Raw genomic sequence first — 24,829 nt, forward strand, 5'->3', positions numbered from 1 at the left:
TGACTTTGCATGGCCTATTTAATCACAGCCCATTATCAAATGCCACTGCTGAAAAGCACAACTTTCTAGTGTGTTGGCTGTTAGCACTGTTATTCCCTGTCCCTGTTTCCCAAGAGGCTGGTATGCCTGAAGTGTCCAACAGATGAAGCTGATAAGGCATGGCAGCAGCTATCTAACCTGGGGATCTGAATGGGCTCAAATCTGCAGGTACACTCTGCTCCACTAGTCAGAGAGTGCTCCTTATAAACACATTTCTCTGCTGTGCCATTCTTCTCAAATGTCTGAGCAAAGCCCCATTTCTCTGCTTGCTGGCAGAACAGTGCACACCCAGATGTGGGTTCTGCCTGGACATTCGGCCACAATGCTGCAGAGAAGGAAAAAACCAAACAAACAACCCCAAAAAACCAAAACAAAACACAGAAGGACAGCAAGCTTTCCAGAAATGCTGCAAATACTGTGATCTCTTGGATTCTGATGGTGGGCTGCAACTGTTTGTTCCAGATAAAGAATGGAGACCTTCATTATTTATAAGCTTTAAAGGACTCTTCTCACTGTAAGACCTGGAAGCCTGGCTCTACAGTCATAACACCTAGGTGAAAGAAGGCATAAGCATCCATCTCTTCTACAAACAGGAAATTGAGGCAAGGATTGCCCCACCGGCACACTTCACCCTGCTTGGCAGCAGCCTCAGGGAATTCACTGGGGTGCCAGAATAGGGTCTGCACAGCTCCCCAGGAGCTAAAACATACCCATCAAATCCATTACAGTTCTTCTCAAGGAAGATTTACAATTGGTTTGGCTGTTTACTGATTTACAATGGGTTTGGCTGTTCACTGCTCAAAGCTATAACCTATTCAAGTTTCTTGCCTAACAACACAAACTGATGGCTGCAGAACACCTGCCTATACCAGCTCCAGTGGGTTTTAAGCCTGCCATAATTGGTTTGAAGCTATGGGAGACCTCTCCAAAGCCTGCATTATACCCCTGTGATGTGTGTTCTGCTGATTGCAAAACTGCCCTGCTTTGTTTCAACTGGACACAGTTCAACAAATTCAAAGCAGCGAAATTGAAACTTTCCTCTTGATGTAAAGGGCACTATGAACAGAGCTAAGTCAAAGGGAAAATCCTTGGGACCTGTTTGAGGACAGCATCTACAATCATGTTCTTGTTCCAATAACAACAGAGAGGGAGCATATTTGCATGATAGATGTTCAGCTCAGAATATTCTAAGAACTTAATTGCTTTACATCCTTTATGAGTTGCAGAGGCTGTAACAGCAGGTAATAAGCATTATCCACCATACCAAACAAATGTAAATAATCCCACGGAAACTTACTAACAAGCCAGGAAAAGCTGGGCACAACTACAGGATCACTGCAGTGTCACACATTACTCCCTTGAATGTGGTACAACAACACCCAGAAGAAGCTGCTTTTCTCCATATAATCTGCTCAAAATAGGTAAAATATTTCAAACTAGTGACAGAACCAGATATCTCATCTACTTAATATATATTCAACTCTGTAACAACTCTGTGACAGGGAAAAATCATGGATTATAACACTTCAAAATTTCAGAGCCGTGTTAACCTTATCCTCTGTGTCCTTTCTAAACAACGTGAGCAAGTCCTTCATCTGAAATCCCCTATCATTTGTTGACAGTGCCCAGAGCAAACTGGATGCTGCCCAGGGAATTTGAGAGCAAAATATCACTCAGCACATTAAAAGTGGCTTTGGAAAAGTGTGGTCACAGATGAGGTATTTGTAGAGGTGTCAGCATTAAGCACACATGAAGTACACAAAATGAAGAGAGGACCTTTGCCCAAATCACAGCATGGTTAAAGCTGTAACAAACATAAACCAGGAGCGATGCAGTCTCTATTAGAAAAATAACAGCTTTGAAATGGTAAGAAATGGCACTGGAAATGAAGATAATAAATTGGCCTATGACAAGTAACATAGGCTTGTCCTTCTACCATTCAACATATGTATCAATCATCAAACAGCTCCACAAATCTAAATTGACAAATGACTCATTTATAATATGAACAAAGTGGTCTGTGAGGCTTCAATACACGTGAACGTAATTTTTCACATTTCAGAATGTATGAAGCTAATCTTGAGCACCTTAGAACTGCATCTGATTTGTCCACTGCTGAAATCCAGTTCACTTGGAAATGGCAGGACAGAACATTCATTTTATATGTACGCTCTAATAAATATTTTGCCCAATTAACATGATGAGAACTGGCTACAGCACAACACCATAATAGAAAATCCAAAAGAAAACAATTGTAAATGCTAATTTGCAGCTTAGTGAGCAACCAGAAAGGGATGCTGTTACAGAACTTCTATCTTCAGGTGTCAAGAAGAGAATCAAACTGTAAATGCCAAAAATGGTCTCTGAAAAACTGCTGAAAGATAAAGGATAATATTAAAAATACAGATTACATACTCATGATGGATTAATGCCTCAAATACATGAGCGTGTGAATACAGTTATGGGTCTTTTTCTGCATGCATGTACACATGCAGCTGTACAACTGTGGCAAAACTGTGCCTGTGTATCCACTACATGTAGCAACACCCCGTGCTAACACTATTACTTCATGCTTATTCATGTTTTCTAGCTTTTACCCTCTACATTTCAGGCAATACTTTCTAGTAATTAGGAAAGGATTTGTCAAATTTTAAGCAGGAATTGCCACAGGGCAGAATTCAGAAGGATTGTGATGCTGATAATTTGATAATAAATCTTCATGTTCTGTTCTCAAAAAATAATTATGGTACTCTGAACTATAAATTTATTAAGATAGTTTACAACAAATGAACTATAAACTAGAGAGCCTAGTAAAAAAATACTTATACTTTTCTTCATCCAGGATCAAAAACTTGCCTCTTCACCAGTTTTCTCCAAACTTTAAAATCAGGGAAGTAAAACCTGCATCTGGTAGGAAATTTACTTAGCAACTGGCCCACCAGTTATGTTGATAATAACTTCATAGTAAATATTAACACTTGAAGTTTCTTTTCCATACTCATTTTATTAAGAATATCCTTTTTTATAATGGAGGTTGAGAAACTCTGCATCAAAAGAAATTGTATTGTTACCGCTGATTTTAGGTGGAATACCTATAATTTTTTATTAATTGTATGAAGATAAGCAATTGTATCATTTTATAAGAGTAGAATCTGAAATTTCATGGGGTAGCCTTACAGATTGAATTTCAGATGCAGCAATTTCAAGCTCACATTACTGAAAATCAAAAATATCTCTTTTTTTTCAGTGCTTTATAGTTTTCCAGCTTAACCTCCTCTGTTAAGCACATGCACTTCCTCAAGATAATAAAATGACATGTTAAAGAATATACCTTCTGCAAAGAAATCTGCCTACAGTGGTGGCTTTAAACACCACCTTTACACAGTCTTCTTTGTGCTGTTAAAAGCCAAGCATTCAGGGCTCTGGAAAAATATGTGCTAGTCCACACCACTGGGTGTGTCAAAAACTAAGACTGGATTTAAAAAAACTTAGTTTATAAGGTTTTTCTCAGGACCACAGGAAAATCCAGGTTGAAAGGGACCTCAGAATGTCTTTAATTCAACCTCCTTCTCAAAGCAGAGTGGGCTCTGAACTCAGACCAGGTTTCTAAGGCTTGATCCAGGCTGAGTCTTGAGAGCTCCTGTGGGTAGAGACTGCACAGTCTCTCTTGGTAACCCACTTCCCAGCTGTGCTTGTGGAGAGAGTTTTTTCCTTATACCCCATCTGAACCTTTTTTGTTTAAGTTAATGTCATTGTCTCTTGTCCTCTGGCCATAGAGCACTGCTGAGCCTGGCCCCATCTCCATCATTTTCCTCTAGATTGTGGAAAGCTGCTAGTACAGCATTCCAGATCCTTCTCCAGACTGAACACACTCTGTTCTTTCAAATTCTCAGTGCCAAAGATTTAAAAAAATTCATTCTCAGTAAGAGTAATGCAAATTCAAACATTTTTTACAGAAGTGGTGACTCTTAACACAACGTTCTAAATGAAATTAAACAAGAGGACATGATTTGTGTGGCAGTGACGTATCTGAATCCTAGTGGAAATCATTCCAATCAGAACCTTCTGGAATTAAACCCTATTTGTATACCAGCAAAAACAGTTTTCTGTGCTTACTAGGAAAGTTTTTATCAATATTGTGTGTGACATCCTCCAATAGGCAAAATAAATTAGCAGTAGCTGTGTACCTGCTGAGAAGCTATATGTTGCCCTTCATTAATACTTCAGGTATATTCTAAGATAAAACTCAGAACACACCACAGACCTCATGGGCAGAAGTAAATGAGTAACTCTGTTGGAATGGTATTATTATATTAGTTTGCAAAACTAGTAATAAACTATGGGCCAAGATGCACCAAAAAAAACAGATGGATATAACTTATTGTTATATTTTTCAAGATAGTTTCAACTGTTCTCATGTTAAATTTTGGATCCTCTGATGTACACACCAAGGGGGGCTTTCCATAAGCATAATACTGGATTTTCCTCGGCAACAGCATATGGTAATACTTCCTAAATTGCCCTTCTGCAACAGGTGCTCTATTTTATGATATAATTTTACCTAGACCTTTAATGTATAAAGCCATAAAATAATGAGGTTGTTTCCAAGGTAAATGGGGCCACACATTCACTTCATCCTACGTTAGAATGGGAGGCATCGAAGTGCAAATGTGGAAGTGACTATGAACATAACATATTGGGATCACATACTACTTTGATTTATGCTCAACTACCACCTGAAGTCAGACTTTTAAGATGAAGTTTGGGCATTTAACCTCTCCAGTACAGCTATCATTGCAAGTGGGTAGCCACAATTCATTATCACAAGCCACAATCAGTACTGAGTGCCTTGCACTCATAGAGCTGCCTGCTGAGCTTATCCAGCAGTGCGAAGAACATGATGTGTCACTGTGGCAACATGAACGTGCCAGTCCTCACATCTGTGGCCTAAGAAGGCTGATTGTGCAAATTTTACACAGAGAGAATTTACTGCTTGGCTCCCTCATTTTGACCCTGAAGGTCCTAGCCTCAAACCTACTGGTAATTTTCCACATTATATATTCAGCTATGATTATTCATTTAAGAAAATGGCATAACACAGGGAAGCTATGAAAGTGTCTGTTCCAATTCTTTACCATGCCCACATCTCCTAATTTGTTTTAAAATGCCTGAATAAATGCAAAGCACCTGAGTGTTTACACAGTTAATTAACTGATTTAACTCCTTTCCTAACATTATCCTCCCAGGGATAAATTAATGACTAATTAAATCCATCTGAATTATTTTCATCTATCTAATTAAACAAAGGATACGGCCTATTTTAACAAGATACCAGTTGTGTTAAAGCTACCTTATGACTTTGCAATCTTCTCTTTTATCTATGGCCTTGCAGCATATTTCAGTGCTCAATTTCCAAGGGAAAAAAATCAGCATATCCACTGGATCACACAGAAGTGCTAGGCCTGTCAGTAACAATCAGTGCATTAGGTGGACAAGGCAGAGACTGCAGAAACTGGAGGCGTAGTTCATTTCTTATACATTACTTTAAACAGGACAGAAAGGGAGAGCTGTGGTTGAGCTGGAAATAGTTCAAGGAAAAATGGAGGGTTGTGACTAAACACAGGAAATCATGAAGAGAGAGATGAAAGGACAAGGAGGTGGAATAATGCTGTTGATTAGGTTATTTATAAATGTATCGGGTTTTACGCAAGTATGGTGATAATCAAATCATAATTTTCTGTACCTATGATGAATTCTCTGCAAACACACAGTGATAGCCAGAACACTGAAGGTCTGACAGTCTGAACAGATGAGGCAAATAAAGGGTAAAGGGCTCAGACAGCACTGACTTGCCCAAGGCCACATCACTTCCAAGAGACAGGAGTGTCCTTTTACTGCTGTAGCTATTGCTTCCTTCCATGTCTTCTACAGTAAAAAAGACAAAGCGAAGGTCAGGTTTGTGCAGGTGAGAAGAACCCAACAAGATGTCAGTGCTACTTTCAGCATACAGGTTGGTAGGTCTGTAGTTTTCCTGTTCCTCATTTTTTTTGTGAGGCCATGCCAGAGCATTCCTATCAGGTGCTGGAGGACACGCTGGAAACCAGAGCCCTGCCCCTTTTCCTGCCACACAACAGGTACATCAGAAGTGATATAAAACACGACAGTCGGTCCCTTCCTTGAGAAGCTCCATTCTGTCTGAGTATTGTGGCTGGGAGAGCTCCTGGGTATTTTCCCTGAGTAGTTTCAGACCAGTTTTTTACCATGGCTGGTCTGCCACTCTCCAGCTGCAGGGAGGTCAAACGGGGCTATGACAGCAACCCAAGGCTCCTCCATGCTAGCCCTGCCACCATGAGTAGCAACTGCACCACTGCCAGAGGCACCCAGGGGACAGCACTGCTGGATGTGAGGAACACTTGCTATCAGCAGCAGAGAGGAGCTGGGGAGACACCTGCCTGTCACATACCTGCTGTGCCTATACTCCATCTGCAAGTGACCCAAGGAAAGCAAAGAACTCAGCCGCAGTTTTCCTCAGCTGTTAACTTTGGCATCAGACTGCAGCTGTGCAGTTCCCAGTCAGCCCAGCACAGACCTTCCTCAAAACCCAAGCATTAGTGCAGCTGCTGCTGTGGCTGTGATGTTCCCTCGGTGTAACTGAAAAGCACCCGTGATAACTCCATGCCCTTTGCCTTGACCAGGAAGACTTCTTTTTAATCCCCAGATCAGGTCACTAAGCTGAAGAACATAAACATGACATTTATAAAAGGATAGTGCCCACAGATGCTCATCTGACACAATAGTGTTTGCTACCGACAACTCCTCTTCCATGATTTAAAGTTATTTCTGAAATTACTCAAAACCTCGAAAGCACGTTATTGGATTTTACCCACAGTCTATTTTAGTACAAGGGCACACATAAGAGCTTTAACAAACTCACAGGCATAAAAAGGCTTGATGTCTGACAGAGGACCATAACCTTTGCAGGCTTTTGGTTTGTTGGTTTTTCGTTCGTTTTGTTTGGGGTTTTTAAAATAATTCAGAGTCCCATAGACAAGAAATTCAAGCCAAAGGAAATCATACACCTTCCCTTCCCCCCTCTCCATCCCCCCTCATTATTTCTTTTCCACGGAATTACTTCTTTTCCACACATGCTGTCTGCAATGAAAGAGCAGGGAAAGAGATAAAATCACACACAATCTGCCTCTGACTTTCAAACAACAAATCCGTCGGGGACAGAAATCCCCTTCTCAAAGCACAATAAATCGGAGCACTAAAATCTGTAAACACAAATCGGCGACCTACCGATTTGCCAAGGAAAATCCCCTCTGCTGCTCCGCATCGCCGGAAGGATGCACGAGTGAATTCGTGCAGGAAACCCGCTCCGCTTACCTTGATCATGCTGGCAGTCGGGGGAGATGTTCCTGCCGGGCTCTCGGCGGGATGGAGCCGGCGGATCGCCGAGCCCCGGGGGCGGATACAGCGACAGCGGCGCTGCGCGGGATCGGGGCCGGCCGGAGCGCCCGCTGCTGCCGCCGGGGCTGGGGCTGCCGCTCGGACTGCTGCTGCTGGGGCTGCCGCTCGGACTGCTGCTGCTGGGGCTGCCGCTCGGGCTGTCGGGGCTGGGGCTGCTGCCGGGCTCGGATTGCATCAGCGGGCGAGGGCGGCGCGCACGGCGGGCGCTGGGGAAGCGCGGCGAGGGGCTGGGGGCCGCCCCGCCCCGCTGCTCCCGGCGGCACACACACCTCCCCCGCCCGCCGAAGCCTCGGGAAGCACCGGCACGACCGAGCCGCACCTTCGCCTCGGCGGGGTCAGCCCGGCCCTAAAATGGTCCCGCATGGTGTGCGGCGCCGGCCGAGCGGAGATAATTCCGTGCTTGTGCTGTAATTCAAGCTGAGGGCGACACGTTTTTCTTCAGCAAGCGTTAACCAACTCATGGTGTTCTGAGTCATTTCCTCTGTCTCGCGTCCGACTCGGCTGACACACCAGCACCTCACAGTTATCCCTCCCATCACCGGCTCTTCCTCGTTTCCCCTCGCCGCGGCTCCGGGCACGGCCGGTGCTTAGCGCCCCGGCACTGCCACCCAACACGGGCTGGGGGGACACACGACCCATTTTAACTGGAATTAGCGGGGCTGCCAGGTGTTTCTCTGCTCACCCGTGCCCCCAGTCCATGCTGAAGCTCTGGTGTGTACCTGCGCAGCTCTGCACGCCCCTGGGAGCCACCACTCCTGCCTTAGCTCCCAGTTCTGGTGCCTGGCAGGCAGCTGACCAGCACCCGAAGACAGGAGAATAAATATAGCAGCCTGTCCACTGCATTGCTTCTACCCGTGCCTGTGAAACTAATACAAAAAAAACCACGAATTTTTCAGAGAAAGTACTACTGTAATGTTCACAAAGTGCTCACTTTCATCATAATTGATTTTATATTTAAGTCTTTTCTTCTTTTACTAATGTTTTTGTAAAGGTTTTCCCCTTCTGATCTCCATTAGAGTTGTTGTAGGAAGCCGTCTCATCTCTAGTGTGACTGTCAGAAGCGCCAAGTTCTGCTTTGTACAACGTACATGAATTATTCTCTGTTGTACAGTGCCAGAGATTGGTACCATAAGTAGATTTTTGTTCCTGCTGCTCTTCAGCCAGATTAAAAAAAAAGTGATATTTAGTGGATTTACAAAAGATTCCAAAAGAACACAGGTCCTACACAGCACAACCCAAAACTCAAGTTCACATGAACAGTGATGCTTCAGCAGCTCTATAGGAGAGGAGAAAGATATAGCAAAAAACAGGAGCCAGAGAAAGCAGCAAAGAAGCTTCAGGCAGGTACAACTCATCATCAGGAGAGTACTACCCAGTGCTCATGAGAGCAATTCAATCCATTCACAACGAGTCATCTTAAGGTTACAACCACAGCATAGGAACAGCCAGGCTGTGTCAGGCTAAGGGTCCATGTAATTCAATATCCTGTCACTGACAGTACACTATAATAATGCCTGCAGAAGATTTTCAAGATGCGAATAAGCACATAAAGGCTCCATCTACTCTTCCCACTATACACTCTTATCCTCAAAGGATTTGTACCTCATCAACTTCCATTGAAAGATGAATTCTCTAGGCTTAACAGCTCCTCATGGCTTTTTGTGCTATTAATTTGTTCCTTGAACCTACATAAAATTCGGTATCTTTCAGATCTGGTGCTCATCAGTTCCACAGTTTAGCTCTGTTCTGTGGAGAAACTCATAATTTTGCTTTATTTTGAATTTGCCACTTGAAAACTTCACATCATTTTCCATTTTTCTGGTATTGAGAGATTGTAAACACAAATGAAGAACATTTTACCCCCCGAATGTAATTTGTGATTTTACAGGAAATTGTCAAAGCCTCTGTCAGCCATCTCCTTTTTCTAGATGAGGAGTTTTAATCTTTTTTGTTTAAAACAGTTCAATAACCTTGATCATCCTTGATTTAGGCTGGGGACATGAGCTACACAACACTCTCAAAAAGCAGGTCATCTTACTTACTTTTAATTTGCCTTTTTTCCTTCCTCTATTTCTTTTCATTATAGTTTTGTTTCCTATTTGTTCATGAGCAGTAAAGTGAACCACTCAATTTCTGAACTACTTAATTCTAAGATTTCTCTGCTGAAAGGCAACACTTCATTCATAACCAGCCCATTTATATAAATTTTGTTTTGTGTGTGTGTTTTTTTACTCTGTATATAAATTTATACTCTCAGACATTATTATATGTTATTTTTACAACTGTATTCTGTGGTGGTGCGTTTTTATTGTTAATTTTTTAATTATTTATACCAATGGTTGGTTCCCGATACCTTTCCCCTCTGAAGTGGAATGGTTTCTTCCTAAGTTCTCCCCGCCTTTGTCCTGTGTCACTCACCCCAAGACCCTTCCCTGTTTTCCAGAATATTCCACATCAATCAACCCCAGGTTCTCTGTTGCCCATCACTGTATACCCTGTCCCTTATTCCAGAGCCTTCCCTGTCCATCATTGTAAACCCTGTCCCTTATTCCAGACCCTTCCCTGTCCATCATTGTAAACCCTGTCCCTTATTCCAGACCCTTCCCTGTCCATCATTGTAAACCCTGTCCCTTATTCCAGACCCTTCCCTGTCCATCATTGTAAACCCTGTCCCTTATTCCAGACCCTTCCCTGTCCATCATTGTAAACCCTGTCCCTTATTCCAGACCCTTCCCTGTCCATCATTGTAAACCCTGTCCCTTATTCCAGACCCTTCCCTGTCCATCATTGTAAACCCTGTCCCTTATTCCAGACCCTTCCCTGTCCATCATTGTAAACCCTGCCCTTTGTTCTAGACCTTTCCCTGTCCATCTCCTGGCCCTCGAGGCCCCATTGGCCTAGGTGACTGGTCCTTTCCACCCTCTCAGCCCTGTTGGTCCCTGCACTGTAATCCCCTCCCCTTGCTCCTCCCTTCTGGATTCCCCCATTGTTTGATTGTTATACCCTCCCATCACTTTTGAGTTGTATAAAATCCTGAGTACAGCAGTGCTCGGGGCTCTTTGGTCCCTGCTCCCCCTGGTGAATAAAGCTCTCTGGGATTCACGCCAAAGGCTCCTCTCCATCCTTTACCCCTGTCCTTGGTGCTTTCTTTATTACCAAAAGCTGTAGAGCATGCCAGCCTGACCCACACAGCTCATCAGCCGTACACCTGATTGTGCAGCTTTCTGGGGGCAGCCCCTACATCTGCTGCCGTGCCAGGGGCTGGCCTGGCCTAACCAAACTTGGTCATGGTGACAGTATTCAGTTTCATGATGTCCTGCTGCAGATAGCCCTAGTTTGTCTGAATTAACACCTTTACACTGAAGGCTTTAAATCTCATCAGCAAACTTCGTCCTTTCTCTGTTTGTCTCAATTTCCCCTTCTCTCAATCACAGACCTCTCTTCTGTTTCTTATCTCTTACCCAATAAACAGCAACCATAAAAGCACCTTTCTTCTCTGTGAGCCTTTGCTAAGACACTTTGTCAAATACTTTTGGAAAGCCAATTAGATTGTATCCATTGGACCTTTACTTCCTTTGAAGGAGTTTATAGATAGCCAGGTCAGGATTTCCTTTCAGAAAAGTCATGCTGAGTCTGCCTCTCAATGGCATATTTATCCATATCTCTTTCTGCATTTCTTGTTACAGGTTGTTCATTTTCTCTAGACTCACTTCAGTATCCTGAATCCCTCTACAAAAAAAGAAAAGGAAAAAAAAAAAAAAAAAGAGAGAGAAAAGCTGTTTGAGAGTGCAATTTGACCGTTTCCAGAGCTCAGTTTACCAGTCTGAACAATCAGCCTTTTACCTAAGTTGTCTGCAACATGCTCCACCTTAGAGATGCATTTCAAGTTACCCTTAAACTGCTGCCAACTGCTGAGGTAAAGAGCAGAATCCATGGCCTGGGCACAACAAAGAAATAGGAGAAGGGAAAGAAGAAATATTATTTGAACTACAGGATTTGTGCAAAGTCAAACCACCATTTATTACATATCTAGGATATGTGAAAAAAAAACCAAAAGAGATCTTTGTATTGATCTTTTGCCTTTACTCAGGGCCAAGCTGGCCCTGAGCCTGCAAGTAAAAGTCAGAAAAAGAAGACCAAAACCCAGAAAAGCTGCAGAACTTACTTTAACAGTTGTATCTTACTGCAACATAACCAAACCTGAATTTGCCATTAGCAAACATGCTGTATAGATGTATTTTTGCAGGGATAGCTTGCATTACCTTGGTCTAGTTACAGTTCTTTATGTAACACCCCAGAAGTTACAAGGCAGAAGACATTAGATCTTTACCTCTAGTAAGTTGCATGCACTCAGTTGCATTGATCCACCAGTAAGAAATTACATTTTCTACACTCTAATTTTCATAAAACATTATTCATTTCAATACTAGTTTTTCTATTAACACCAAGAATTCTGTGAACGGTTGACAGCACTGTTAAACTTTAGAAGTTTTAATGAGTAAATTTTTCACACATATGAGAGAATCAGTTAATTTATATGCTTCAAGTCCAAAGTGTTTCCACAAGTTGAAGGGATTCACAAGGTGAAGAATTTGAGTCACACACATTTTCCAAACCAGACCTGAATGAATTCACCTTTAAGCCACTGAAATATGAGGAACTACTGTTGTGGAAATGAAAAGGCAGTATAATATAAAGCCAAATGGGAAGTGTTGAAAGAGGAAGCTTGTAGTTCTATAATTCTATAAGAATAAAAAGGACAAGCCCTTCTTGATACCCCTTCCAAGGTTTCCTCTACAATCCTGGTTGTGTCCTCTGAAAAGGGAGAAGGTGGGTAGAAACCAGGTTTTCCATGTAACAAAAAGTTAGGATTCTGTGATGTTCTTTTTTCTTCTGAAATGGCACGAAAACTTCCTGTGGAAAACTGGAGAAATCAGATTTGATTCAATCAGATGGTATCATTTAGATAAAGTCTATGATTCAATTTGATGCTGATCATTTAAAACTTTCAAGGCTTCTTGTAATATAAGCCCTTTCGAAATGTGTTCAAAGCTTATTTAAAAAAAATAATTGTAACTCTTCCAGAAATACCAAAATATTATGTTTTGATTTTTGTGAAATATTTCACATTAGCTTTTATACTAAAGCTTGATCTTGCATAGTTTCTATGAGTGCATGTAAGTGCATTGGCACAAATATTTAAAATAAGGAAACATCAACTTTTATCTACAGTGTTCTTCAGGGAAAACCTGGTTTCAGCCACACAACTACAACTCTTAAGAATGATTAAGAAGGTAATTGGATACAAGATTTCCATCTAGCTGCCGTGCAGATGTGGGAACATAGTTGTAGAAAGCTTTTAAAGCAAGGGAAAGACAAACCTTTGGTTAAGAATCAAGCTGGTGCTGTAGAAATTTCCCAACAGAAAATAAAAGGTATCGTGTACTTGTTATATGTATATATAAAGTGTTATGTAACTATACGCATATATGTGTTCAGATATGTACAAAATGTTAGGGTGTGATGCTTTTTAAATTACTTTTATTTGGGGAAGAAGAGGTCCTTTAAAGACTGTTCATTTGGGACTACAACAATGATAAGAGAAGCTGATGGTTCCAATTACTTCTCTTCTTTTTGGAAAAGGAGGAGGAAGGATTGTTTGCAGAAAGAGAAAGATGAAAGCACCATGGTCTGTCTTCCTTGTGGAAAGGCTGGAGGGGAACGCAAGATTTCAGGGGATGTGGTTTTCAGATCAGCAAGGTCTTTTCGCGGCAGCACCTTAGTGCTCATTTCCTCACTTTTGTTATAAATTTGTATTGTGATATTGGCTTTCGCAGATGAATATTATATATTAAATACTTTTTAGCTATGCTAACAAGTCTTAAGTTTAAAAGAATTTCCTAGGTACAAGGCAAGGAAACTCCAGAGGGCAAGGACACTGGGGCCCAAGCTGTTATCAGAACAATAGAGCCCAAACTGTTATCAGCGGAAGATATGAAGACCAGCTGCCCTCAGGGGAAGGATGAGGGGCCCAGGCTGTTATCAACAAGTGACCATCTGCAGCAAAAAGGAAACCAAACTCCAAAATAATGCTGACCAGCAGAAAATAACATGATCCAAGAAGGTGGAACCAGGGAGGGGACATGCTTGAATATGCATTAACCTCTCACAGCAAAGATGGGATAAAAAGGACACTCCTGAGATACCAGGTGTGTTCCTGGTAACCCACCAGGGCACCCGGCCGTTTTAACCCTTTGCTTTATTTCTTTTGTCTCCTAATTGTCTTTTGTTTATATTAAATCCTTTTTATAATTTATTAAGTGAATCTCGTTTTTAAGAATTTTTGGGGGCTCGTCCGGGATAAGCATTTCACCTCTGGGACCACCGGAGATCCAGAACGGGGAAACAGGCGCGCCCCTGCTGAGTTCAGCAGATCCCATTCTGTTTCTCCCAGCGTGGACCAGCAGCTGCAGGTCAAAAACCCGAGGACAAGAAGGAGAGGAATAAAGCAAAGGAAAGGGGAAAAAAGGCTCCATAAAACCGCGGTATTTTTGCTCCATAATTCTTGTGCACGAAGACCCAAAGAAGAAGACGGATTGTAAGTAATCTTTGGGGGAGCGGGAAGCGGGGGTTGCAAGATACCCCCGGGTTACTGGGACTGGGTCTCAGGGGAGGGGTGAGCCCCTCGGGAAAGGGAGCCCAAGGTTTTCCTGGCACAATCCACTGGGAAAACAGAGTAAAATGTGGATTCTCAAAGACTTTGTCAAGTTGAGGATTAAATCCAAGAAATTTGGATTTAAAACTGCCAAATTGAGGAATAATCCAAGAAACTTGGGATATTTGACATATTACAGCGCCCATGGGCGGATATTAACAAGGGAAGTAAAGAGCACCTTATTGTCTTGCTGTGACTGGGTGGAGTTGAATGAACAGATGTGAGAATGCGTAAATAGGTGTGATTGTTGCATTGAAGTTTGTGGGGTTGTTTTTTGGAATTGTGTTGTTAAAGAGGAAAGGTTTTCGATGCTGTGCTGGAGTAACAGTGAACACGGGTCAGTGCTTCCACAGGGACTGGATCATGGTGGGGACACATGGAGGGATTCGCTTCCTCCCTGTGAGCTCCTGTCTTGGAGCCCATGGGGGGGGGCAAACCAGAACTGGGGCTTGTAGCCCAGGAGCCGCAGGGGTGTTGTATCAAATCTGTTCTCAGCGGGATAGCAGCTCTGGTCTCAGAGCAAAGCCAAAGTTATCTTTAGTGGTGATGGTCCCTCCGTGTCTTTCCTCCCCCCTGGGCAACAAGAGCTGCTTGCGGGGGAGGGGTCGCTTTGGTGAGCCGGTATGTGATTCAGTGTTTGAAGTTGTTTGGGGTTTTTTTTTTGTTTTTTTTTTTTTTTTTTTTTAGAAGTTTTCTTTGTCCCACTGTAGCGGCAGTGAAAGGTTTTCCTGGGAGATGGTGCTCCCAGGGCTACTCCCTGCCGAGCTATTGGGACGGAGGGGCGGGCCAGTCTCAGGAGTGCAAGGGAACTCCTGGAGCTCCGGCCGACTGTGAGTCAGGCCGAACCCTGATAAGATCAGGGCACGGAGGGTGCCCTGAGGGGATGAGTTCAGTTCATCCCTTTTGAATAAAGTGAGGGCAGGGGCCTTCTAAGTCTTGGTGCCCCTGCATTGTTTAAACTTATTTGGAGCTCTCAAGCCGCAGAGCTGTGTTTAGGCAGCTGTGGGCAGGCTGGATTGAACCACAGATGCTGGTTCGGGTTCCCTGCTCCAGGCACAGGGGGATCGGAGGAGCTCTCAGTGACTCCTGGAACCTCCTGAAGCTGTGCAACAGGCCGGGAACAGGCCCAGTGGTGAGAGAGAGCTGGGTGAGTCCCTCTGGGACCCAGGTTTTCTATGCCGGGGTCTTATGAGACCCCGCACATTAAGTTCTGTGATTCCGGGAGTAAGGACTGGTGTCAAACTGTCTCAGAGAGCTTTTTCTTAGCCAGATGTATGAGCGAGATATGGAGCAGTACTGGCGTATGGTATCAGCTCCAAACCAAGGGAGCTGCAAGTTGCAAGCCTTTGTTTTTATCGGGTTCTGAGAGAATTCCGTGTATGATGGTGCTGTGGTCTTCTGCAGCAATAAGTTGTGTCGGTGCTTAAAATTTGAGATTTCAGGAAGAGTATGCATCCTGGGAGAAAATGGAAAAGAAGTGAGCTCTGTTTCTTAGTATGCCTTCCAATTTCTTTACTTTAGTGAATATCATAGAATTTTGTGGTTGATTATAATTTTAAAGGCAAGTTACAGTAATTTGCATAGTAGTCACTTCTTGAGGTGAAAACTTATCAGGTTGTCAATAAGTGTTAGAGCTGTTAACCCTAATGTTGTTTGTGTTCTGTGCTGATGGGCACAGCCCATGATTCTTAACAGCAGAACCTGGTGTCAGCCTAAAAGCAAAATCCTGTGGATTGTTGTAAATCTTTTTACTGCTGCTGAAAATTATTTTGTCTCTTTTCACAATATGAAATGCTGATCATCTCTCTGATGATTTCTAAAAAGAGTTATTGTGATGGTGTGTTTAGCTGAAGATCAGGCTCAGAACTGCCATGATTTCTTGTTCTTTTGAATTTGCCAAGTGCACACGTCTCTAGGAGTGCTTGTGTTGTTTTGCAGCTGTGCTTATTACAAAAGCAGAAGTGGACCCAGTTAAAAGATTAAAATTAAGATTGTTGGTGTTTCGAATTAAGAAGAGGATTGTGGAGACTCTAAACTTGGTCTATTTTAATAAGTACATGTGTTAATTTAGAGATGAGTCTTATTTTGTGAAAGAAGAGTTCAAAAAAACAATTGTAAGACTGGTTCTTGCTATAGATTGTTCATAGTATATAAGCTGCAAGTACTGTTGAAACATAAAGGTATTGTCAGAAACTTGTCAATGTATCTAAATGCCTGTAAGAATAAAAGACCTGATCATATCTTGTCATGAGAAAAGTTACACTAGAGATTATTCACATTAAGCAGCTGTGTGAGGATAGACTCCTTTGTACCTGTAGAAGAAAACTTAGAGGAGAATGAAGTCTGTGTCTTCATTTCTAGCTTGACTGAAGATCTGTTCAAGGCAGAAGAAATAGAAATTGCAAGTTTGTTTTAGTTGGTAAAAGTAGCTAGCTAGCTGACTGGTCTCTGTGTCTAGCGCCTTTGATGACTTTGGGGAGGGTCCCCAAAAGGAGGTGTTGGAATTTGTTGTTGATTCTGAAGCAAAGTAATTTGTGTAGTGGAGATTCTGGAGGGATGTGGTGTAAAGAGTGGCGAGATAATAGTGGCAAAGAGAAAGAGAGAGGTTTGCGTCTCTTTTCATTAAAGTTGTAAAGATTTTTAGAAAGAGAGCGAGAAGTGTCTTGTTGGCTCCAAAGAGTGAGCACTGGCTTGTGGGGAGAAAAAACTTTCAAGCGCGATTAGAGATGAGAATTGTGCCCGAAATAGGAGATGTTAGGAGCATCTGGAGCACTGGGTTAAGAGTTGCTAGGTTTAGGTGTTGTTTTATTGCTTTTATGTAAAGCGGCTGTAGCAGGACCCGGTCCCTGTGAGTGGCGAACAGCAGGGCCCGGTGTGGCGGCTCCCGGTCCTCTCCCACCCGATGTGAAGGGTGCAGAGCGCGGTTCGTGAGTGGCGCTGCTGGAGCGGGACCCGCCGTGTCTGTGCTGGGGTCTCCAGGGGTGCGGGGTGCTGGCAGTGCTCGCCGGCCCGGCAGCGGTGCTGGGTGAGGTTTGCCACTGAGGAGTGAGCTAGCCCAGCAGAGGAGCCCCAGACCAGAGCACTGTGGACTCCGGGCTCTGCCCCTCGGCTGTGGCGGAAGCTGAGTGTGTTTGAACATGCCAGTCCTGTGTGTGAAGGGACGGCACAGCAGGGAAAGAGGGGACACGGGCTTTGCCCCAGGGTCAGCACGCAAGTGACTGGCAAGGACGCAAGTGGGCCCCTGCAGAGCGAGCGGCTGAAACAGCCTGCTCAGCCCAGAGCTGCGGCAGCAGTGGGGGAGAGAGATAGCCTGAAAAACTGCTGTCAATGGGAAAGGAACGGAACAAAGGCCGAGAAACAGACCGGTGGATGAGACCAAAGCAAAAGTAATCTTGCTCGTTAGGTTCTGAAAACCTCATCAAGGAGTTTAAATTTCTTGAAATAGGATTTTTTTTCTCTCTTATTTTTTTTCTTTTCTTTCTTTTACTCTTGTTAAAAGGAAGGGGTTTGTTCTAAGAAACCGATAAAAGAAGCTTGTGAAGCTAAACAAGTAAATAGTAACCAAAAGGTAAAAAAGGTAATGTAATTTATTTGAAGTCAAAACTAACCTAGCCTTTCTTGTTTAACTAATCTGAACGCACAGAAAGAGATTGGCTCCTATGTTAACTGTTAAATTTCGCTGATGGAAAATTTTAATGTGATGTTTTCATTCTCCCTGTGTTATTAAGAAATTGTTTTCAGGTACTACTGATAATTAAGGCAGAGAAGCTGCAATCTGGACCAAAGAGTGAAGTTGGATTCACACCAGTAAGATCAAAAGAGCTGAGGACTGGACTGTAATACCCAAACTGAGTGATACCAAATGTACTCTTGAGCAGAGACTGGCGGTAATGAACTGAAACAATCCAAATGATCCAAGGAATGAGCTACGAATCACGCCTAACTGGGAAGTAAGACCAAGCCTGTATCAGTAGTTTCAAGTCCTGCCTGGACAAGTTCTGGGACACTTTGATATCCACCTTGGGGAGGAAAACTCCCACTCCAAACAGGAGGACTGGGGCTGTTTTGGTTGGGAAATCCTCGTATATTTTTACTTTTGCCTGTGATTTGTATAAAGGAGGGGGGAGAACCACAACTTCCATCAGTGCCACATCATATACCTTGTCTAAATCATCCCAATACGGGACATGCTATCTGGATTAAATATAAGTGTTTAAATTAGAGAGTAATAGGTATTGTAGTCCACAAAGTTAAGCCTCTCATTGCAGGAAGTGTGAGGTGTCAAATCTATTAAGAATAACTTAAATGATAACTTTTTTTTACAGATGGGAAATTACTAGTGCGTGTTGAGTGGGAAGTACCTGAGGAACGGTGGGAAACTGCTGTTAAAAGGTGTCAAAAGAAATTTGCTTGGAAATTACAAAAGAGGAAGTGACAAGGAAATAGGGGGCAAGACCAGACTGACCACTACAACTCGCCACCGAGAAGAATATAAACACCTGCTGTGAGCTGCAACCTCATAGGCAGGATTGGTGGGGGTGTAAGCCATACTGGACCCCTATTATTCCTTCTTCTGTCACTTATCCTTTTCCCTTTTGGGACACCAGTAAAGCCATGTTACAAATGCTATCAAAAGCTTTACATGGAATGACACCGGGGTTTCTTTCTTATTACCCACACCAGTATCGATAATCACTGCTATAACCCATCCAAATTAAGTACCTGTATGCATAAAGGGAAAATATTAGACTACAGAAAATCTAGGAACAAGTAGTAACAGATTAGAAAACAACTGCCCAAAAAGGAGAAAAAGATGGATTTTCTTCACAGTTGTTGCCAGGAGAAATAACCAAGATTTGGTAAGAGAGCAAATGGTAAGTGAAAAGATAAAGCCAACACAGTAACCTAGACCTGTATTAACCTCACGTCAGGACATGTAAGCAAAGCTCAAACAGCAATTAAATGGAGAAAACTTCTTCATGAAGTGAGAAATACTCCTAGTAAAAAGTATAAAGCTGGTAATAAAACTTGTACATAGTAAGTTCCAGAGAAACCAACTCGGTATTAGACCCCAAGGAAAGTAAAAGAAAAAATTGTGTACATAGTAATAGAACCAGATTCTTCCAGTGTAATAGTACAGAGAAAAATCCTTACTCTGGAAATAGCCAAATTTTGAGGAAATATAAATCAACAGAAAAATGACTATTAGAAAGCACCAGAGGTCTTATTTTGGGATATGTGAGAAAAGGGCATACCCAAAGCTCCCTTCGCAATGGAAGGGGAATTGTACTCTGAGAATGATTCAGCTAGGATTTTTTCTTTTTGTCAGGACAAGACAGAAATTAGTTGGGGGTGTTGGTTTTTGAGGTCCTAAAAAGAAATAAAAGGGAATAGTTTGAGTACCTCAAAAATGGGGAGATGAGAAATAGCCCCTGAACACATATTAGAAACATTCTTGGGCACAAGATGGAAGTTGGAGATATCGAACCCCAATTTTTGCATTATGAAACTCCAAGTTGTTGTAGAAATCATAACCAGTGAAACAGCTGGAGCTATAGAATTAATAGCCAGTCAGTGATGAAAGCCAGTGGCAATATATCAAAATAAGCTGGCTTTAGACTATTTATTGGCTAAAAGAAGGGGTGTTCTGTGAGAAAATTAATACATAAGATTGTTGTTTTCAATGACAATAAAAATGCCGTTCTAGATATCGCCAAAGAAATCAGAAAAATGGCCCATGTGCCAGTCCAAAAATGAAAACCAGTAATGACCACTAACTGGTGGGATAATATATTGGGGATAGAGTAGTAGAAGAAGCTAAGTTTCTTCTCCTTGTAGCAGTGCTACAGCTGGTTTAATATTTCTTCCTTGTTTAATCCCCTGTTTAATTTGGCTAATCACCAAAGTAGTGCAAGGCATGCAAATAGTAGTAATGCCTACAGACTCAAAATTGGCTACATCTAGAATGGCACAAAAAATCATGTTATTAGGAAAACAAAATAATGTGAAAGATCTATTGGAAAAAGCTAAACTGATTTGTGAGAAAAATGAACGAGTGCTAGAAGCTAGAATACAAGAATTATTGCTCAAGCCAAATGATTTATAAAAAAAGAAGAGGAGGGGTTTGTTATAAATTTGTATTGTGATATTGGCTTTCGCAGATGAATATTATATATTAAATACTTTTTAGCTATGCTAACAAGTCTTAAGTTTAAAAGAATTTCCTAGGTACAAGGCAAGGAAACTCCAGAGGGCAAGGACACTGGGGCCCAAGCTGTTATCAGAACAATAGAGCCCAAACTGTTATCAGCGGAAGATATGAAGACCAGCTGCCCTCAGGGGAAGGATGAGGGGCCCAGGCTGTTATCAACAAGTGACCATCTGCAGCAAAAAGGAAACCAAACTCCAAAATAATGCTGACCAGCAGAAAATAACATGATCCAAGAAGGTGGAACCAGGGAGGGGACATGCTTGAATATGCATTAACCTCTCACAGCAAAGATGGGATAAAAAGGACACTCCTGAGATACCAGGTGTGTTCCTGGTAACCCACCAGGGCACCCGGCCGTTTTAACCCTTTGCTTTATTTCTTTTGTCTCCTAATTGTCTTTTGTTTATATTAAATCCTTTTTATAATTTATTAAGTGAATCTCGTTTTTAAGACTCCCATCTTCTCGCTGTTTTCCCACCTCCTTGGCCATGCCAGCCCCGCTGTGTGCGGGCTCTGCTGTAAAACCCATTAGCAGAGTGATTTGGGTGGAAAATCCCGGATAAAAAGCCCGGGAATAGGAAGCGATTGTGGGGGATGCTGAAGGGCGGAAAGCGCCTCTGCTGGCCCCCTCACAAAGAGCACGGGCTGCACGATTACCCTCACAGAAAGAAAACATCACAAACCAAGAGTTGGGAGAGGAGATAAAAGGGAAAGCAGCCACACAACTTCTGACAACCAGGGAAATGCTGAGAAAAAGGCTGAAAGGAAAAGGCCTGCATGCGTGAGGGTAATTGGAACCAAATAAACACATCTCCCCCCCTTTCGTTCCTGCCCTCTGAGGGAAACGGCATTTTACGCATTCCTCCTAAACAAGCGCTTTGTGAATGTGTCACTTATTTCTGCCCAGAGAGGCAAGAAAAACATCGAGCTCCGGGAATTAACCAAGAACAGAGTTTGTTTTCAACATTTCTTCCAGCCTTTTGTGTTCCAGCTACTCACCTCACCGCTGCCTCCTCCAGGGATCTTCTAGAAGGTTCTGGGTGGCTGCACCTGCCTCACCCCAGTGCAGCCCGATGGGACAGGCTTCCTTCAAGTCACATCTTCATCAGAACTGAGCCTTCAGAAGGATTTTAAAGGAGTTTAGGTGCTCCAGAGCTAGGAGTGGGGGAGGCCTAACCCACCCCGGCTGGCTCTATTTCAGGCTTTAGCACCTGGGTCATGTGAATCCTGAGCTCTCATCAAAATCAAACCCCTCATTCACCTTCTAAAGGGAGCGCCAGGATTCATTGCTTGCCCATTTTCCCCGTCAAAGTTACTCCCAAAGTTTCTTCTTCATCCCTCACTCAGCCCTCCTTAAAAACTGGTAGAAAAGTGAGAGCGAGGAAACATTCATTGTTTTTGTGCAGTTGAGGGAGGAAGAAGCAAAGAGAGGATAAACCTCCACTCAAGTTTATAGAATGATAATTTAGGTGGGAAAAGACCTTTAAAATAGAATCCAATCATTACCCAACACTTCCAAGTCCATCACTAAACCATCTCCCCAAGTGCCACATCCACACTTGTTTTAAATATCTCCAGGGATGTTGACTCCACCACCTTCCTTGGTAGCCCATTCCAATGTCTAATCAATCTTTCTGCTAAGTTCTGTTCTAATGTTGAACCTAACCCTGCTCTGGTGTGGCTTGAGGCCATTTCCTCTTGTCCTATTGCTGGTTGCCTGGGAGCAGAGCCTGACCCCCATCTAGCTATGCCTTCATGGTGGAGACTTGTAGAGAGTGATAAGGTCTCCCCTGAACCTCCTTTTCTCCAGGCTTAACACCCCCACGTCCCTCAGCTGCTCCTCATAGGACTCATGCCCCAGACCCTTCACCAGCTTTGTTACCTTACTTTGGATCACAAAGTTTGACAGTCAATGATAAAAGCCACTCAGCTGAAGTATGTGGAAGATTCAATGCACAACTGCTTGGTTTCATTACAAAAATAAAATCAATATTTAAAGACTGACCTAGTGGCTGTGGTGGATTTGGTGGTGTAAAACATTTAGGTCCAAAAAAGCCTTTTATTTCAACGTAGTAGAATTAAATTGCAGGAATCAATGTGAAATCTTGATTTCTCTGATGCTACTGGAATAGCTTTGGAGCGCCTGGAGAAAAGGAGGCAGTGAGGCAGCTGGGCTGTGCAGAAGTGGAAAGCTTCCCAACTTCCCAAGCACAACCCGGCTGCTTCAAACCCTGCCAGCCCAGAGAAGGGCTGACGTTCAGCGGTTTGGCTCGGATGGCGCGCTATGAAAAGCTCAACATCCTCTTTATGCTCTAAAGCTACACTGCGGTTCCCCAGTCTAAATTAAATCAAGCCTAAAAAGAGTTCAGAAAGAAGTGCACAAAAAAAGCCAGTTGGGAAATTTCAAGCTGTTTGCCAGGTTCCACTTCCCAGCACAGGACGCCGAGCTGTTGGCATGCGCTGGGGCTGATTGAAGACAATTAAAGGTATGTCTTGCCCTTGAGCACAAGATACCATCACTTGACCTCCCAGCCAGGTTTTGCAGGGACATGGGCTCCATGCTGGTGCTCCCAGGGAGCAGGGTGACCATCTCAAGCCCCTGGGCCCCTCCTGCCATCCCTGACCCCAGGTCCTGGGAATTTTGCTTCCTCGTGGCTCCTCCTGCTGGCCGTGGGGGGACCCCTGTCTGAGGGACCACCATGTCCTGTAGTGCTCAGTTATGAATCCAATGCTTCTGTGAGCAGTAAGATACCCCAAACTCATATATTTCTATAGCAGATTCACCACATTCCCTGGAAAAGAAGTACTCAGTGGAATATGGTGTCTGCTAGAAAGGATACAGCAGCACAGATGCTTTTTGGCAAGCACATTTCTGGGCATGCACTACCTCAGCAGGTAAACTGTTAATTAAACTACCATTAATGACTGGTAACCAACACATAAATGCATTCCTATAAACAGATATTGTTCCATATCTCAGGTTATCAGTCATGCTATTTAGTCTGAAATAATGAATTCCACACCAAATTACCCCATAGTAACCACGTAATTTTTCTGTAAACTGTTATATGTTTGAGGAGGATGCTTTAGCGTATAATTGTGGTGAATTAGGCCTGGCAAGGGATTACACAGCTGCAGAATCTCTTTGTTGGGCTGAGCATGAGGTCCAAGTCTTCTAAGAGATGCTTTAATGTGCCAAGATCAATACCAGAGGGGCAGAACTTAGAACAAATGGGCCACAAGGGCCAAATTCTGCTGGTAAATCAGTCTGGTAATGACATGCCAGTGATGTCACAGCTGGTACTGGCAGTCTGAAGGGTAGAACGGCCAAAGTGAGCCAGGGTGCAGCAGCCAGAGAAGCAGAGATGGGAGTCCAAGGGCTAGCAGTGACCTCTGAAGAGACAGCTGGGAGACAGACGTTTGGTTTAGGGATATGGTCTCTACTTTCCAGCCTGACTGATCATCAGTGATCCAGAAAGGCAACAAGTAGATGAGTCTGTGCCTTGAAATCTGGTAAACAATTTAAAGTAATCACATAAAACCTTCATTTTGGCATCTGCCACATGGATGAGATTCCTTCTTTACAATGCTTTTGACAGACTCTAAACTGCGGATGGTACCACATTGTGAGCAGTAACAAAGCCAAAGTATTCCTGGTTAATGAACAGCATACAAGTCACTGAAAGTAACTGGCCATGAGCTACATACAGATTAAAATTATACCTCTCTTAGTTTAACAAATGGAACCAGACATTGCTGTGGGTTTGTTTTTGTTTTTTTTTCTCCTTTGAAATTAGGAAGTGCCAGTTCTTTGGAATTCTTACTCTACAAACAACTTTGGTCAAATTAATTTTTAAGGTACTAGCTGGTACATAGCACCAACACAACACTTCAACAAACAGTTAAACACTTTGCTTTGCTGCCCTCCTGGCTCTGTTAAACTCCTCAACAACAAGCCACAAGCTTGCAGAGCACCACGCAATGGTAAACCTGCTTATCAGCCCACTTTCTAGGATAGAGGGAACTCATGGTCATATCCTTGAACTAGACTAAAAACCTGCTCCAAAATCTAGACAACACACTCTTTTTTTTCCTGAAGTTTCACAGTTATTTCCGCAGAAAAAAAAGGAGGTAGTTTCCCACGTTACTGAAATTTCATATTTTGTTGTGCTCTGTCCAAAACTGGAACTTGAAAAGCTAGGGGGATGCTTATGTAAAAGGTTTGCTGTAAAAAGGGAGGAAACCTTTCTATTTAAGATTAATCCAAGCCCCGATTTACTGTAGAAGTCACAACAGTGTAAGATGGCCAAGCAGTAATAGCTTGTACTCCTGACCCTCTGGAAAGGAAAATTTGTCACCAGACTTTCTTAAAATATGCACATGAAGACACAGAG

General features: G+C 42.9%; 1 protein-coding gene across 3 annotated transcripts in view; it reads right to left on the reverse strand.

The window, feature by feature from the left end:
• BCAT1 (branched chain amino acid transaminase 1) overlaps positions 1-21,698 on the reverse strand; it is a 69,267-nt gene extending 47,569 nt beyond the window's left edge. Inside the window, exons 1-4 of one of the 3 annotated variants that reach the window (XM_086885484.1) lie at positions 21,435-21,517; positions 11,353-11,446; positions 10,176-11,238; positions 7,426-10,004 (exon numbers count right to left, since the gene is read on the reverse strand). In XM_086885484.1, the coding sequence (XP_086741610.1) occupies positions 7,426-7,434 (9 nt within the window). In that variant the 5' untranslated portion in view covers positions 7,435-10,004; positions 10,176-11,238; positions 11,353-11,446; positions 21,435-21,517. Of the gene's footprint in view, positions 1-7,338; positions 10,005-10,175; positions 11,239-11,352; positions 11,447-21,434 lie in introns of those variants that run through there. The other 2 variants (XM_086885485.1, XM_086885483.1) reach the window with 2 other exon arrangements.
• Positions 21,699-24,829: the final 3,131 nt, after the last annotated feature.

This window comes from Cyanistes caeruleus, chromosome 4, assembly GCF_971803275.1.
Source record: "Cyanistes caeruleus chromosome 4, bCyaCae1.hap1.1, whole genome shotgun sequence".
NCBI classification, from domain to species: Eukaryota; Metazoa; Chordata; class Aves; order Passeriformes; family Paridae; genus Cyanistes; species Cyanistes caeruleus.